The sequence below is a fragment of the Rhinopithecus roxellana genome, chromosome 6, assembly GCF_007565055.1.
Source record: "Rhinopithecus roxellana isolate Shanxi Qingling chromosome 6, ASM756505v1, whole genome shotgun sequence".
Classification (NCBI taxonomy): domain Eukaryota; kingdom Metazoa; phylum Chordata; class Mammalia; order Primates; family Cercopithecidae; genus Rhinopithecus; species Rhinopithecus roxellana.
The window spans coordinates 13,523,887-13,539,847 of record NC_044554.1 but is presented as its reverse complement, the minus strand read 5'-3'; the positions used below and the strand labels follow the sequence as shown (position 1 = coordinate 13,539,847).

Below are 15,961 nucleotides of genomic sequence, written 5' to 3'. Positions count from 1 at the left end.
AATCAGAAAAACAGCCATTAGTCTTTTTTTATTATTATTTATTATTATTATTATTATTTTTTTTTTGAGACACAGTCTCACTCTGTTGTCCAAGCTGGAGTGCAGTGGCGCAATCTCGGCTCACTACAACCTCTGCCTCTCGGGTACACAAGATTCTTCTGCCTTAGCCTCCTGAGTAGCTGGGATTACAGGCAACCACCACCAAGCCAGGCTAATTTTTTGTATTTTTAGTAGAGATGGGGTTTCACCGTGTCAGCCAGGATTGTCTCGAACTCCTGACCTCGTGATTCACCTGCCTCAGTTTCCCAAAGTGCTGGGATTACAGGCCTGAGCCACTGTACCCAGCCTACAAAAACAGCCATTAGTCTTAATTCTATCATATTATCTTTGAAAACCATCCACAACTTTCATTTTCTAAATATATCTTTCCTCCATCCCCTGCAAATTATCAGTAATCTCTATAGCTCTCACAATAGCGAGCATTTTCTTTAGGGCCAGAGCACAGAGAACACACTAATTTTTTTTTTTTTTTTTGGGAGACAGAGTTTCCTCTGTCGCCCAGGCAGGAGTGCAATGGTGCAATCTTGGCTTACTGCAATCTCCGCTTCCAGGGTTCCAGCAATTCTCCTACCTCAGCCTCCCAAGTAGCTGGGATTATAGGCATGGGCTAAAATTACCACATCCAGCTAATTTTTGTATTTTTAGTAGAGAGGGTTTCGCCATGTTGGCCAAGATGGTCTCGAACTTCTGACCTGACCTCAAACAAGTTGCCTGTCTCAGCCTCCCAGAGTGCTGGGATTACAGGCATGATGTCACCAGGCCTGGCAGACACACTGCATTCTAATATGCAAAATCATTAAGTCTATGAGGGTCATTCATTCTGCAAATATTTACTGAGCAAGTGTCCTATGTGTCTGGCATTGTTGTAGGCATTGGAGGAAAAGGGTAAATTTCCTGTCCTCACGGAGCTTACAATGTATTTCTAAATACATTTGGGAACAAAATAAAATTAATCTCAGGACATGCAAGCTCCAAAGAATTAAAGCAAGGTAAGGGAATTAAAGCAGGGTAAGGGGCTGAGTGTAAGACGGGTGCTCTTCAGTGATGTCTCGTCTAAGGAGGAGACTTCTGAGCAAAGACAAGGAAGAACCAGACAGGAAAAGATGTGTGTGAGGAGAGCTCCAAGCAGCCCAAACAGTACGTGTAAAGAACTGGAAACCGGAGCAAACTTAGTGGACAATATGATCAGTTGTATTGTTCTCTCCCTTTCCTAGGTAAGGAAAAATGCTGTTTTATTAATACAGTACATGCATGCCCCTGCCTCTATCAAAAGACACATTCAAGGCCGGGTGTGGTGGCACACGTCTGTAATCCCAGCACTTCAGGAGGCTGGGGCGGATGGATTACCTGAAGTCTGAAGTTCAAGACCTGCCTGGCCAACATAGTGAAACCCCATCTCTACTAAAAATGCAAAAACTAGCTGGACGTGGTGATGTGCACGTGTAATCCCAGCTACTCCGGAGGCTGAGGCAGGAGAATCGCTTGAACCTAGTAGGCGGAGGTTGCAGTGAGCGAAGATCGCGCCATTGCACTCCAGCCTGGGTGATGGAATGAGACTCTGTCTAAAAAAATAAATCAATAAATAAAGACATGTTCAAGGCCGAGTGTGGTGGCTCAAGCCTGTAATTCCAGCACTTTGGGAGGTCAAAGCAGGAGGACTGCTTAAGGCCAGAGTTTGAGGCCAGGCTGGGCAACACAGCAAGACCCTGTGTGTTGGCACATACCTATAGTCCCAGCTACTTGGGAAGCTGAGGTGGGAGGACTGCTTGAGCCCAGGAGTTCAAAACTGCAGTGAGCTATGATCACGCTACTGTACTCTTGCCTGGGCAACAAGAGCAAAACTGTTTCAAAAAAATGGAAAAAAAAAAAAAAAAAAAAACATGTTCACAAGGAGTTGTTAAGTACGTACCGTTGGCTATTTTCCAATGTTTGAACATAATAATTGCCTAACCATCCCCTTTTCAATGGTGTTGTACAGTCTGATTTTCGACAGATTCCCTCAACAGTCAAGGCACCCCCAGACCAATGGGGCATAGTCATTTAATAGATGATTAGAGGCTTGGGGATGGGGCGGGGGGGGGGGGGGGTGTGCGGGGAACCTTAGTAACCCTTTATTTTTGGAATGGAAAAAAAAAGTGGTCTGACGGGACCAAACATTTGAAAAACTAAAGTCTTTGCCAATCCTACTCGGCAGGCAACGAAGATGTGCTTATAAACCCCTCTGCGCAGGATTGACGAGGAGGACTCGAATTTCAGCTTGCACAGCAGCACCTCCATCCATTCGTTAAGCATTCACCCAGCATGAGGGCTGGCGAAAGCACTCTGCAGCCGGCTCACTCCCACTCTGGGAAATGCATACAAAGCAAGCAGTCCCCAGAGCCCGCGTGGCGCCTAGTAGGCTCCCAGTGAGCTGCGACGCAGGATACAGGGGTGGAACACGTGGGCTGGACCCACAGAAGGCAGACGCGGCGAACCAATGGCACCGTGAAGGGCTTCGGGGCCAGTTTTCCTCTGACCGAGAAACAAGAGTTTAGGTAGCGTCCCGGGCAAAGAAAGGGAGGAGTGGGAAGGGGGCCCCCAGCTGATAGCGCCGCGCGGGGAGGAGGGGAGCGCGCGGGCGCGGCGCCTCCGGACGACCGGCCGGGCAAAGGGTGGAGGGCCGAGGGGAGCGGGGAGCGGCGCCTGCACCGCCGAAGCGCAGGACCCGCCAGGTTCCAACCGTGCTCCCGAGGACGCGATCCATAATGGAGGCGCCGCGGGCTCCTACCACTGCGGGGCCGCCTTCCCAGTCCGCACTGCCTCTTGGGGCGGGGCCCTGGGGCTGGGGCCCGGGCCGGGCCAAGGAGCTGGCCGAGGAGCCCTAGCGGCCGCGGGGAGGCCGCGCACTTACCCAGAGCTTGGGAGCGCGAGCGCGGCGTGGGCCGGACAGCAACGTAGCTAGCGCTCTGGTCGGGGCGCAGAAGGGCGGCGAAGGCCACTCGGAGGAGCCAGCAACTAGGGCGCCCAGGCATAGGCAGCGCGTTCGGCGACTGGGATCATATGCGCTCGAGCCGACTCACCGGCGGCCGGGCTCGCACACGTGCGGCGCAGGGACGCGGCGCGGCCCGGCTGGACCCGCCCCGGGGGTGGAGTCCGCTCCCCGTCGCCGGCCCCGCCCCCGGCCCGCCGCCTCGGAGCGGCCTGCTAGCCACGGAGCACCCCAACGCTGACGCCCGGCCTGCGCGCGCTCACCCCGGACCTCCCTCGCGACGGCGCCTTAGTCGCACCTGCCGCAGAGAAGCGATTTCACCAAGCATCTAATAGTTCTTTAGATCTTTAGGAAGTCTAAGGCAGCGATTGCCTCCTTTGGGATTGTATTCTAAGAAGTGTTTGCTCCATATAGTTGTGGCCTTTTCATGTTGCACCGACCACGCAGTTAACAATAATGAAAAGAGAATCACTTTAGGGACTAAATATTGTTCTACATTTGATCCTGGGAATGTAGTGGATCTAAAAGCACCATCTTACTACTTCTTACCGTTCTGGCTTGATGGTTCCCGATAGGATCTGCTTCAAGAAACCGGATCATAGGTTTTTTTTGGTTTTGGTTTGGTTTGGTTTGGTTTTGACGGAGTCTCGCTCTGTCGCACAGGCTGGAGAGCGGTGGCACGAACACAGTTCACTGAAGCCTCGACCTCCCAGGCTCAAGCAATCCTCCCACTTCAGTATCCCAAGTAGCTGGGACTACAGGTGCATCCCACCACACCTAGGCTAATTTTTTAGGGGGTCGGGGGTAGAGACAAGGTTTCACTGTGTTGCCCAGGCTCTAATAGTTTGTTTGTTTGTTTGTTTGTTGTTTGAGATGGAGTCTTGCTCTATCGCCCAGGCTGGAGTGCATGCAATGGCACAATCGTGGCTCACCGCAACTTCCGCCTCCCGGGTTCAAGCGATTCTTCTGCCTCAGCCTCCCGAGTAGCTGGGATTACTGGTGCGTGCCACCACGCCTGGCTAATTTTTTGTATTTTTAGTAGAGACGGGGTTTCACTATGTTGGCCAGGCTGGTCTCGAGCTCCTGACTTTGTGATCTGCCCGCCTCAGCCTCCCAAAGTGCTGGGATTACAGGCCTGAGCCACCGCGCCCCGCCTCTAATAGTTTTTTGTTTTGTTTTGTTTTATTTTGTTTGAGAGAGAGTCTCACTCTGTTGCAGTGTTCAAGCAGTTCTCCTGCATCAGCCTCCCGAGGGGCTGGGCCCACAAGCGCTTGACATCATGCCAGGCTAATTTTTTTGATGGGGTTTTGCCTGTTGGCCTCGAACTCCTGACCTCAAGTGATTTGCCTGCCTAGGCCTCTCAAAGTGCTGGGATTATAGGCATGAGCCACCACCCCCTGCCCAATTTGTTTTTGTTTTTTTGTTTTTTACACAGTGAAATATACTATTGCCAGCCAGGCGCAGTGGCTCAGGCCTGTAATCGCAGCACTTTGGGAGGCTGAGGTGGGCGGATCACGAGGTCAGGAGTTCGAGACCAGCCTGGCCAATATGGTGAAACCCCCATCTCTACTAAAAACACAAAAATTAGCCGGGCGTGGTGGTGGACGCCTGTAATCCCAGTTACTTGGGAGGCTGAGGCAGAGAATTGCTTGAACCCAGGAGGCAGAGGTTGCGGCGAGCCGAGATCATACCATTGCACTCCAACCTAGGTGACAGAGCGAGACTCTATCTCAAAAAAAAAAAAAAAAAAAGGACCAAGATGTCCTTCAGTAGCTGAATAAACTGTGCTATATCCAAACAATGGAATATTATTTGGTGTCAAAAAGAAATGATCTTAGCAAGCCATGAAAAGACATGGAGGAAACTTAAATGAATATTTTTTATTTAATTTATTTATTTTGAGATATAAATAAGTAAGGTGATCCACCCACCTTGGCCTCCCAAAGTTCTGGGATTACAGGCATGAGCCACCATGCCTGGCCTTAAATGCATATTACTAAGTGAAAGAAACCAATCTGGGCCAGGCATGGTGGCTCAGGCCTATAATTACAGCATGTTGTGAGGCTGAGGCAGGTGGATCACTTGAGGTGAGGAATTTGAGACCAGCCTGGCCAACACGGTGAAACCCCGTCTCTACCAAAAATACAAAAAATTAGCCGGGCGTGGTGGCACACACCTGTAATCCCAGCTATGCGGTAGGCTGAGGCAGGAGAATTGCTTGAACCTGGGAGGTAGAGGTTGGGGTGAGTCGGGATCACGCTATTGCACTCCAGCCTGGGTGACAGAGCAAGACTGTCTAGAAACAAACAAACAAAACAAGACAAAATACCAAATCTGAAAAGGACACTAACGATATGAATCCAACTAAATGACAAAATGACATTCTAAAACAGGTGAAACTATATAAGACAGTAATAAAATTAGTGGTCGCCAGGGGTTAGGAGAAAGGGAAGGATGAATAGGTGGAGCACAGATAATTTTTAGGGAAGGGAAACTATTCTGTATGATACTGTAATGGTGGCTGCATGTCATGATACATTTGTCCAAGCCCATAAAATCTACAACAAGGGTCCCCAGCCCCACAAGCTGCGGACCGGTACCAGTCAGTATGGCCTTTTAGGAACCAGGCTGCATTGCAGCATTCCCGCCTGAGCTCTGCCTCCTGTCAGATCAGCGGTGGGATTAGATTCTGATAGGAGCGAGAACCCTATTGTGAACCGCACATGTGAGGGATCTGGGTTGCATGCACCTTGTGAGAATCTAATGCCTGACAATCTGAGGTGGAACAGTTCATCCTGAAACCCATTCCTATCCCCTAGTCCAAGGAAAAAATATCTTCCATGAAACCAGTCCCGGTGCCAAAAAGGTTGGGGACTCCTGATCTATAACACTAAGACTAATGTAAACTATGGACTCTGGGTCATAATGTGTCACTGTAGGTTCATCAGTTATCACAAATGTACCACTTTGGTGGGGGAGAGGCTATGCACATGTGAGGTCAGGAGAAATATGGGAAATTTCTATACCTTCCTCTCAATTTTGCTGTAACCTAAAACTGCTCTAAAAAAGCAAAGCCTCAAAAAAAAATCTCTGAGAGGCTGGGCGCGGTGACTCATGCCTGTAATCCCATCACTTTGGAAGGCTGAGGCGGGCAGATCACGAGGCTAAGAAATCGAGACCATCCTGGCCAACATGATGAAACCCCGTCTCTACTAAAAATGCAAAAATTAGCTGGGTGTGGTGGCATGCGCCTATAGTCCCAGCTACTCGGGAGGCTGAGGCAGGAGAATCGCTTGAACCCGGGAGGCGGAGGTTGCAGTGAGCTGAGATCTCGCCACTGCACTCCAGCCTGGTGAAAGAGTGAGATTCCGTCTAAAAAAAAAAAAATCTCTGAGAGTGCAGCCCAACTCTTCATAAACAGATTTAGAGGAAAGATTTTTCACATTTCTTTGGCCATTAGACAAGGTTTACTTGTTTTGCATTTCAGTCAAAACTGCCTAGGACAAAGTACAAGTGAAACATGCATTTTTAGTTTTCTGTTTTCCAAAATAGGCAACTCTTTATTGGTTTTTGATTAAAATAACACAGAAGTGTTCAAAACCTCTTCCTAGTACCAACTTCTTCTAATAAACATGTAACAGTTGAATGTTCTCTTCGACTTCAAAATTCCATTCTAACATGTCTATTATGTAAAACATACAGTATCCTGCTTTTAACTCCACCTCACACTACAGATTGCTAGGTGCCTATCACACACACTTTCTCTCTTCCTTCATCCTTATTATTGCCTACTATGCTGTCCACTTTGGATGCCTTTCTCCATGCCCCAGTAGTTCACTGTTTTCTGTGCTCCCTCAGTCATTGCAAACATTTCTGTTGTCAAAACTGTACATTTAATCTTAAATTATTTATTTCCCCGTCTATTTCCTTTATCAGAAAGTAGATTTTTCAGAAGCCAAAATTTGGGTTTAGGGCATTCTTTTTTCTTCTTTAATTTTATTTTTAATTGTTATCAGAGTTATACATGTTGTAATTTAGAGTCAAATAATTCTGTAGAAACTTCGTAAGGTTTGCAATGAAGCAGCAGGGACTATATTCCCACTTCAGCCCTCACCTGTTTCCATCTTCTCAAAGGCAGTCATTTCACCTCTTTTTTTTTTTTTTTCTTGAGACAGAGTCTCGCTCTGCTGCCCAGGCTGGAGTGCAATGGCATGATCTTGGCTCACTGCAACCTCTGCCTCCCACATTCAAGCTATTCTCCTGCCTCAGCCTCCCGATTAGCTGGGACAACAGGCATGTGCTACCATGACTGGCTAAGTTTTATATTTTTAGTAGAGACGGAGTTTCGCTATGCTGGCCAGGCTGGTCTTGAACTCCAGACCTCATGTGATCCCCCCCACCTTGGCCTCCCAAAGTGCAGGGATTATAGGTGTGAGCCATTGCGCCCGGCCCATTTCACCTCTTTAATTATTTTGATATTTATCTTAATCTCTCCATATAATGTGTTTGTATTGTTATTTCTTGATTTTTCAGTTTTAGACATTATTTACTGACTTCACTTAATGGAAAATAAAGACTTAGCTCTCTTTTCTTCCCCTCTCTCCAACAAACTTTCCATCCCTTATATTGTACTTTTTTGGATTTATGTTGACTTCATTATGACTAAGTAAATATTATTCACATTTTAGGCAAATAAGAAACTATGATTATTTCTCTTCTGTACCACTTTTGTTTTTCCACTAGTTAATAATGATCTTATTTTAGTTTACTATTCATCACTAGACCAAGCCCAAACTCCTCAATGATTGTGTAAATCTCCCCTTTCCAGAGGTTTAGATGAGGTGTTCTATTAGTTTCATCTTTCTGAAGCAGTCTCTTCTGGAACCTTCTGGCCAATGCCAATCTATGCCTATTGCACAGTTGTTCTCAGGGCATCTCTGTTCCTGCGTTGAATCTTTCTGTTTCCTATATCCTATGTCGTCTTTATTCTTGGTTTACTCTCTTATTTTAGTGGAGTACAACCTTCAGTAGCTTCCCGAGAAAGGAGAAATAAATGAAAGCTTGCTGGGCGCGGTGGCTCACGCCTGTGATCCCACTTTGGGAGGCCGAGGCAGGCGGATCACCTGAGGTCACGAGTTTGAGACTAGCCTGATCACGGCGAAACCCTGTCTCTATTAAAAATACAAAAACTAGCTTGGCATGGTGGTGGACACCTGTAATTCCAACTACTCAGGAGGCTGAGGCAGGAGAATCTCTTGAACTTGGGATGCAGAGGTTGCAGTGAGCCGAGATCGTGCCATTGCACTCCAGCCTGGGTGACAGAGTGAGACTCTGTCTCAAATAAATAAATAAATAAATAAAACAAAAGCTATTTTTTTTTTTGAGATCTTTAATGTCTATTTTTATTCTTGACTACAAGAGTGTTAAAAAAAGGTTATTCTAACCTCACATTTGATTCATAGTTCACTAAGTACAGAATTCTAGTTTTTGGCCAGGCATGGTGGCTCACACCTGTAATCCAGCAATTTGGGAGGCTGATGCAGGCAGATCACTTGAGGTCAGGAGTTTGAGACCAGCCTGGCCAACATGGTGAAACCCCATCTCTACTAAAAATACAAAAATTAGCCAAGTGTGATGGTGCACGCCTGTAGTCCCAGCTACTTGGGAGGCTGAGACAGGAGAATCGCTTGAACCTGGGAGGCAGAGGTTGCAGTGAACTAAGATCTTGCCAGTAAACTCCAGCCTGGGTGACAGAGTGAGACTCTGTCTCAAAATAAAAACAAACAAAGTGTGGGAAGATAAATGTTGATAAATATTCTAGGAAAAACAGCAAAAAAAAAAAAAAAAAGAGAGAGAGAACAAAGAAAAGGCTGGGCGTGGTGGCTCACGCCTATAATCCCAGCACTTTGGGAGGCTGAGGTGGGCAGATCACCTGAGGTCAGGAGTTCGAGACCAGCCTGGCCAATGTGATGAAACCCCATCTCTACTTCGCAGGGCATGATGGCAGGCACCTGTAATCCTGGCTACTAGGGAGGCTGAGGCAGAAGAATCGCTTGAACCCCAGAGGTGGAGGTTGCAGTGAGCCAAGATTGTGCCACTGCACTCCAGCCTGGGCAACAGAACGAAACTCTGTCTCAAAGAAATAAACAAACAAATAAATAAATAATAAAAGGGGCACTCACTTGTGAAAATGGGGAGGATAAAAATAAATAAATAAAATAAAAAGAGCATTCAGAGACCAAAAAATATGACAGCAGAAATTAAAAGCCTCCTGGGTTCAAGCAATTCTTGTGCCTCAGCCTACCAAGCAACTGGGACTATAGGTGCATGTGCCACCATGGTCAGCTAATATTTTGTATTTTTAGTAGTTACACATTGTATACCTGTATCAAAACATCACATGTCAGACGGCTGGGGAGCCATGGCATCCTATATTGATGAACACGACTGTGAGCCATTGGACCCTTGAGCAGGAGACTTGAACCAACATGGTGCTGGAGCTCGCAAGGTCAATTTTCAATAGGATGGACTTTGAAGACTTGGGGTTGGTAGTAGATTGGGATCACCACCTGCCTCCACCAGCTGCCAATACTGTGGTTGAGAACCTCCCCATGACAGTCATCAGACGCTCTCAGTCTGAGCTCAAGTGCCCCGTGTGTCTTTTGGAATTTGAGGAGGAGGAGACTGCCATTGAGATGCTTCCCATCACCTTTTCCATTCCAGCTGCATTCTGCCCCAGGCCGCAAGAGCAAAACTCCATCTCAAAACAAAACAAAACAAAAACAAACGAACAACAACAAAAAAATGTGCACTATAAATACATACGATTATGTTCCCATAATAAATAATTTAAAAAATCGAATCCTTTTCTTGTTTTATGCTTGCAATAGTTATTTGTAGCTCAGAGTATCGATTATATATCTCTGTGCACATGCATTTGATTTTTCTTCTCACCGTGTGGTTTCTGTTTCCTCTGGGGGTTGCTTTTATCCCCCTTGTTTGTTTTGGTCTCTATGGTACTCTTTCCCTGTTTGTTTGTTTATGAGGCTGTGAAGTCCACAGGTCCTCTAACACCCCTTGCTGCTAGGTAGCTCCCTTTCCTCATCCCTGGGAAAAGACAGAGTTTTGGGCAAAACACATGTTAGATGCTCTGTTCTCGTCATTCAGCTCCCAGACGCTTATAATCACCTCTAACACCCTCTAGGCGGGAAATTAGAAGCTCATCTCTAGGGACTCTGACCAACCTTAAAAGAAATATCTGAAGATACTGATACTCATTGGAAACCCCCAACTAAATATTCGAACCAAATAACCCTGCACCGAAGCTCCTAGTCAACAAGCCCCCACACTCTCAGAACATCTGGATATTGTCTAAAATAGAAATTTAAATGATTCATATTGAATTTAAGGCGTTGGGAGAGGGATATCTTAAAGTTCCATCTCTGGAGCGCCTTGGGGGCGGGTGCCCACTTCCTGAGCGGCCGTTCCGACCTCCGGCCAGGAGGCGGAGGAAAAGAGCACGGCCGGCGGCTGCGCGGGCAGAGCCTCTCTGGGCTGAGGAAGAAACCAGCGAGACATCGAGAGGAAGTCGCGGTGGCGCTCAGTCCTACGGCCTCCGAGACTGAGGAGGTCAGTGTGTCGCTGGCCTTAGCCAGGCTCCACAGGCCACGCTGGCTGTGAATGGAGCCCAGGACTCGCGCGGAGGCGAGATGCTACCAGCCGGCGAGATAGGCGCCTCTCCTGCAGCCCCGGTGAGACGGCCCTGGCGTCCCTGGGAGGGGACATTGGAGGCCTACTGAGGTGGCACAGACCTCCCGGGGAAGATAGTCCCGGTGAGGTGACCCTGTAAGCTTGTGAAGGTGCTTCCCGCAGGTTAGATTAGAGGCCCTTGCAAGACCTCCTAGAGGAGGCAGTAGTCCCAGTGAGGTGTCTTTGGCGGCCCTGGTGAGATGACAGATTTCTCTAGGGAGGTGGCCCTAGTGGGCAGGCAGGGTAACTCCAGGTCCTGCGGAGGTGACACAGACCTCCTGGGAAGGTGGCAGTGGTGGCACCAGGGAAGTGGCACTTTGGGGTACCTGACTGAGACGGCCCTGGCCACTCAGAAGGGGGGAGAGCGTCTGGAACCTCTCTGGCCTCCAGTTGGTGCCCTTTGGGAGCCCCGTATGCTTTCCATCCACGACTTTGATCTTAACGTGCTTGTCACACCTGTTCTCCTTTTAGTGCTGCTCTGAAAGTGGTGACGAAAGGAAGAACCTCGAGGAGAAAAGTAAGCCAGCTGCAAACACCTAAGCTCTTTCTTCCCAGCTATCCCTCCCAAACCCAGCCTTCTAGGGTCTGCAACAGAGAAAGGTTCTTTGCCTATCTTTTAGATGCAGTATCGTTTTGTGCACAATATGCTTATATGGTAATACTGATGACCATGATACACATATTTGTGTCTTTCTAAAATTGTAAAATATGGGATGCTTTGGAGAAGAGCACTTCCCGATCCATACCTAGTACAGGGGCTGGAGTGTTTTCGCTGAAAGTCTGCCTATTATAAGGGACTCAGAATAATTGGGACCTGCCTGTCATTTTAATGAAACATCAACTTATTAAGCATCAGGAATTTGGAGGGGCCCATGATCTAGGACAGATGACCACCACCTTAATTAGGTTCAAAGGAGGCAAATGATAATTGTTTAGTTCACCTTCAGTAAATTGGCAGTTTAAAATTGCTCTGGGAAGAGCACAACGGATAACTTGGGTTCTGGATCTTGGACTGGACGGGAAAGGGGGAAAAGGTCAGTACCACCATTTCCTCCCTAGTGTGGGAGTGTATGTCAGGGATGTGGACTTTTGCCATTTTACTTTAATGGCAGGTTATTGCAAATCAAGGCCTCTTTAGGTACCTTTGAAGTAACATTTTTTGGGAGAGGAAGGGGAAAAGCATGAGATAGCTCTGCTATTGGAATGTTTGGTTCTTTTGACTGTGGCAAACAGTTGGGAATGAGTATTAGTAAGAAAAATGGTGCCCACCTTACCACATGGCCCTTAGTAAGATTTGCCTTTAACATTGGCGGCTAGTAGAATCTGCCTCAGAAAGAAGACTCTAAGCGGTCCATAGCACATGGCTGTCGTAACTGCCACATCTCAGCTCCTTTTTCTTGAAGGATTTGAGAGTGCCTTGTATCTCTCAGTTAAATCCTTCCCTTTCCACTTTCACCTCATTCAGATGCCTGGAAAGTAGTCTGATGCCTACTGAGCTATCATTTTAATAAAATAATAGATGTAGACTATCATATCAAGGACTTTGTCCTTGTTCCTCTTTCCACGGCTCAAACTGCTTTGCAATTAGGAGTGCTCTTTACAAAAAATAGAAAAAGAGACACATAAAAACCTCCCAAACCACTGGTGTGTCATTTTGAAGAATGTCATTTTGCTAAGAATGTACTATGCCACATTTGAATGGTTACACATCAAGGGTGTAATTTTTTTTTTTTTTTTTTTTTTTTTTTTTTGAGACCTAGTCTCACTCTGTCTCCCAGGCTGGAGTGCAGCGGCGCGATCTCGGCTCACTGCAAGCTCCACCTCTGGGTTCAAGTAATTCCCCTGCCTCAGCCTCCTTAGTAGCTGGGATTACAGGTGCCTGCCACCACACTGGCTAATTTTTGTATTTTTAGTAGAGGCAGGGTTTCACCACGTTGGTTAGGCTGGTCTCCAACTCCTGACCTCAGGTAATCCACCCTCCTCGGCCTTCCAAAGTTCTGGGATTATGGGCCTGAGGCACTGCGCCCGGCGGGTGTAATTTTTTTAAAAAGTGAAGGTAGAGTTTCCTCCCTAAGGTATAGCAACTGTAGCATTCACAAATATTTCCTGCCTCCATTTGTCTGCAGATAACCACATAACTCACTTGTTTTATTTAAGATTAAAAAAAGGCATTGTGAGTTCTTTTTTTTTTTTTTTTTTTTTTTTGAGACGGAGTCTCGCTCTGTCGCCCAGGCTGGAGTGCAGTGGCCGGATCTCAGCTCACTGCAAGCTCCGCCTCCCGGGTCCACGCCATTCTCCTGCCTCAGCCTCCCGAGTAGCTGGGACTACAGGCGCCGCCATCTCGCCCGGCTAATTTTTTGTATTTTTTAAGTGGAGACGGGGTTTCACTGTGTTAGCCAGGATGGTCTCGACCTCCTGACCTTGTGATCCGCCCGCCTCGGCCTCCCAAAGTGCTGGGATTACAGGCTTGAGCCACCGCGCCCGGCCAGTGAGTTCTGTTCATAATAGTAGATTATTGGCCGGGCGCGGTGGCTCAAGCCTGTAATCCCAGCACTTTGGGAGGCCGAGACAGGCGGATCACGAGGTCAGGAGATCGAGACCATCCTGGCTAACACGGTGAAACCCCGTCTCTACTAAAAAATACAAAAAACTAGTCGGGCGAGGTGGCGGGCGCATGTAGTCCGAGCTACTCCGGAGGCTGAGGCAGGAGAATGGCGTAAACCCGGGAGGCGGAGCTTGCAGTGAGCTGAGATCCGGCCATTGCACTCCAGCCTGGGCGGCAGAGCGAGACTCCGTCTCAAAAAAAAAAAATAAAAAAAATAATAGTAGATTATTATACATTACCATTATATATCAATGTATAATATAATTAATATATAATAATATAATTTATATTAATATAATTAATACAAACTATATAATTTGTATTATATAGTCCCATTTATAACCTTGAGATGTAGCCTGGGGCAAATGTTACAATTTGTTTTCTAGTTGGAAAATTGAGGTATAGTGTTATGTTAATATTGCCTCTCCTACCCAATTTAGAATTGACAATTTAAAATTGCTCTGGGAAGAGCACAACAGATAGCTTGGGTTCTGGATCTTGGACTGGACAGGAAAGGGGGAAAAGGTCAGTACCACCTCCTGATTCTCACAGCATGTGAAAAATATTTTAATTCAATTCATATAAGTTGAGTTAAACAAAGGAAATTTTGTTTGTTGGGGTGTAGGGGTGGAGAGAGGAACATACTCTGTATAGAACACGTTGGTATATGTCAGGCCTCTGAGCCCAAGCTAAGCCATCATATCCCTTATGACCAGATGGCCTGAAGCAACTGAAGATCCACAGAAGTGAAAACAGCTTAACTGATGACATTCCACCATTGTGATTTGTTTCTGCCCCACCCTAACTGATCAATGTTCTTTATAATCTCCTCCACCCTTGAAAATGACTGTGAGATCCACCCCCTGCCCCCAAAACGTTGCTCTTAACTCCACCACCTATCCCAAAACCTATAAGAACCAATGATAATCCCACCACCCTTTGCTGACTCTCTTCCGACTCAGCCCGCCTGCACGCAGGTGAAATAAACAGCCATGTTGCTCACACAAAGCCTGTTTGGTGGTCTCTTCAAATGGACACGTGAAACAGTATACTGTTAATCTTTACATAAATAGTTGAACAATATCTGACATTTACATTTTGCACTTAGGCATATCATTATTTAGATATTAATATTAATAAGTCCAATATGTACTGGACTTATTAAATGTCACAAAACGGGTAGTTTATTTGCCATGGAAAGAATCTCACATCATACTATTTAGTGGTTGCATTAGACATTTTGATTTTTTCCTAGTAATTTGTTCTGTCATATTTTCTTTTTTCTGTTTCTGACAAAGATATCTTCGTACAGTGACCTTTGAAGCTTAAAAACTTTTTGTTTTTTTTTTGAGGCAGAGCCTCACTCTGTCGCCCAGGCTGGAGTGCAGTGGCGTGATCTGGGCTCATTGCAACCTCCGCCTCCCGTGTTCAAGTGATTCTTCTGCCCTAGCCTCCCGAGTAGCTGGGACTACAGGTGTGCACCACCATGCCCAGCTAATTTTTGTATTTTTAGTAGAGATGGGTTTTCACCACATTGGCCGGGCTGGTCTTGAACCTCTTTTTTTTGTTTGTTTGTTTTGTTTTGTTTTTTGAGACGGAGTCTCGCTCTGTCGCCCAGGCTGGAGTGCAATGGCCGGATCTCAGCTCACTACAAGCTCCGCCTCCCGGGTTTACGCCATTCTCCTGCCTCTCAGCCTCCTGAGTAGCTGGGACTACAGGCGCCTGCCACCTCGCCCGGCTAGTTTTTTGTATTTTTTAGTAGAGACGGGGTTTCGCCGTGTTAGCCAGGATGGTCTCGATCTCCTGACCTCGTGATCCACCCGTCTCGGCCTCCCAAAGTGCTGGGATTACAGGCTTGAGCCACCGCGCCACTTCTGACCTCGTGATCTGCCTGCCTCAACCTCCCAAAGTGCTGGGATTACAGGCATGAGCCACCGTGCCCAGCTAAAACCTTTTTACTCTTTTTTTTTTTTTAAGAGATGAAGTCTCACTCTGTAGTCCAAGCTGGAGTGTAGTGGTGCAATCATGGCTCACTGCAGCCTCGATCTCCCAGGCTGCTCAAGCAATCCTCCCACCTCAGCCCACCTGAGACTACAGGTGCGTGCCACCATGCCTGGCTGATTTTGTTAGATGAAGTCTTGCTTTGTTGCCCAGGCTGGTCTAGAAGTCCTGGGCTCAAGTGATCCTCCTGCCTTGGCTTCCCACAGTCCTGGGGTTACAGGTGTGAGCCACTGCGCCCGGCCTTTTAAAAAACATTTTAAAACAAGAGTCTTCCTTTTGATGTTGCTTTAGACCATACTACTGGTTCCTTACACATTTCGAAAAGGTATTACGCCTTGTCTATTGAAACCTGTGGTTACTGGGTCACACTTTAGGAATTTTTCCTTTAATACTTCCCTCAGCTCTTAAGCATTTTACAGTAGTTGGTTGATAGAGTGCTTTAGAGCTGTTCATCTGGGCATTTGTATGTGTGTGTTGTTCTTTAAATTATTAATTTTGTTTTGTTTTGGTTTTGTTTTTTGATACAGAGTCTCTCTCTGTCTCTCAGGCTGGAGTGCAGTGGCATGATCTTGGCTCAC

General features: G+C 46.9%; 2 protein-coding genes across 6 annotated transcripts in view; one reads left to right on the top strand and one right to left on the bottom strand.

The window, feature by feature from the left end:
- PUS7 (pseudouridine synthase 7) overlaps positions 1–3,189 on the bottom strand; it is an 81,175-nt gene extending 77,986 nt beyond the window's left edge. For both annotated transcript variants that reach the window (XM_030933305.1, XM_030933304.1), the window contains exon 1: positions 2,951–3,189. In XM_030933305.1, coding sequence (XP_030789165.1) covers positions 2,951–3,071 — 121 coding nt within the window. In that variant the 5' untranslated portion in view covers positions 3,072–3,189. The remainder of the gene's footprint in view (positions 1–2,950) is intronic.
- A 7,314-nt stretch (positions 3,190–10,503) lies between these two features.
- Positions 10,504–15,961, top strand: part of RINT1 (RAD50 interactor 1) — a 37,866-nt gene continuing 32,408 nt past the window's right edge. For 2 of the 4 annotated variants that reach the window (XM_030932643.1, XM_030932647.1), the window contains exons 1-2: positions 10,504–10,779; positions 11,249–11,294. Coding sequence is in view for 1 of the 4 variants with exons in the window: in XM_010380607.2 (XP_010378909.1) it covers positions 10,738–10,779; positions 11,249–11,294 (88 nt within the window). In the remaining 3 variants the exon portion in view is untranslated. Of the gene's footprint in view, positions 10,780–11,248; positions 11,295–13,822; positions 13,908–15,961 lie in introns of those variants that run through there. The other 2 variants (XM_010380607.2, XM_030932644.1) reach the window with 2 other exon arrangements.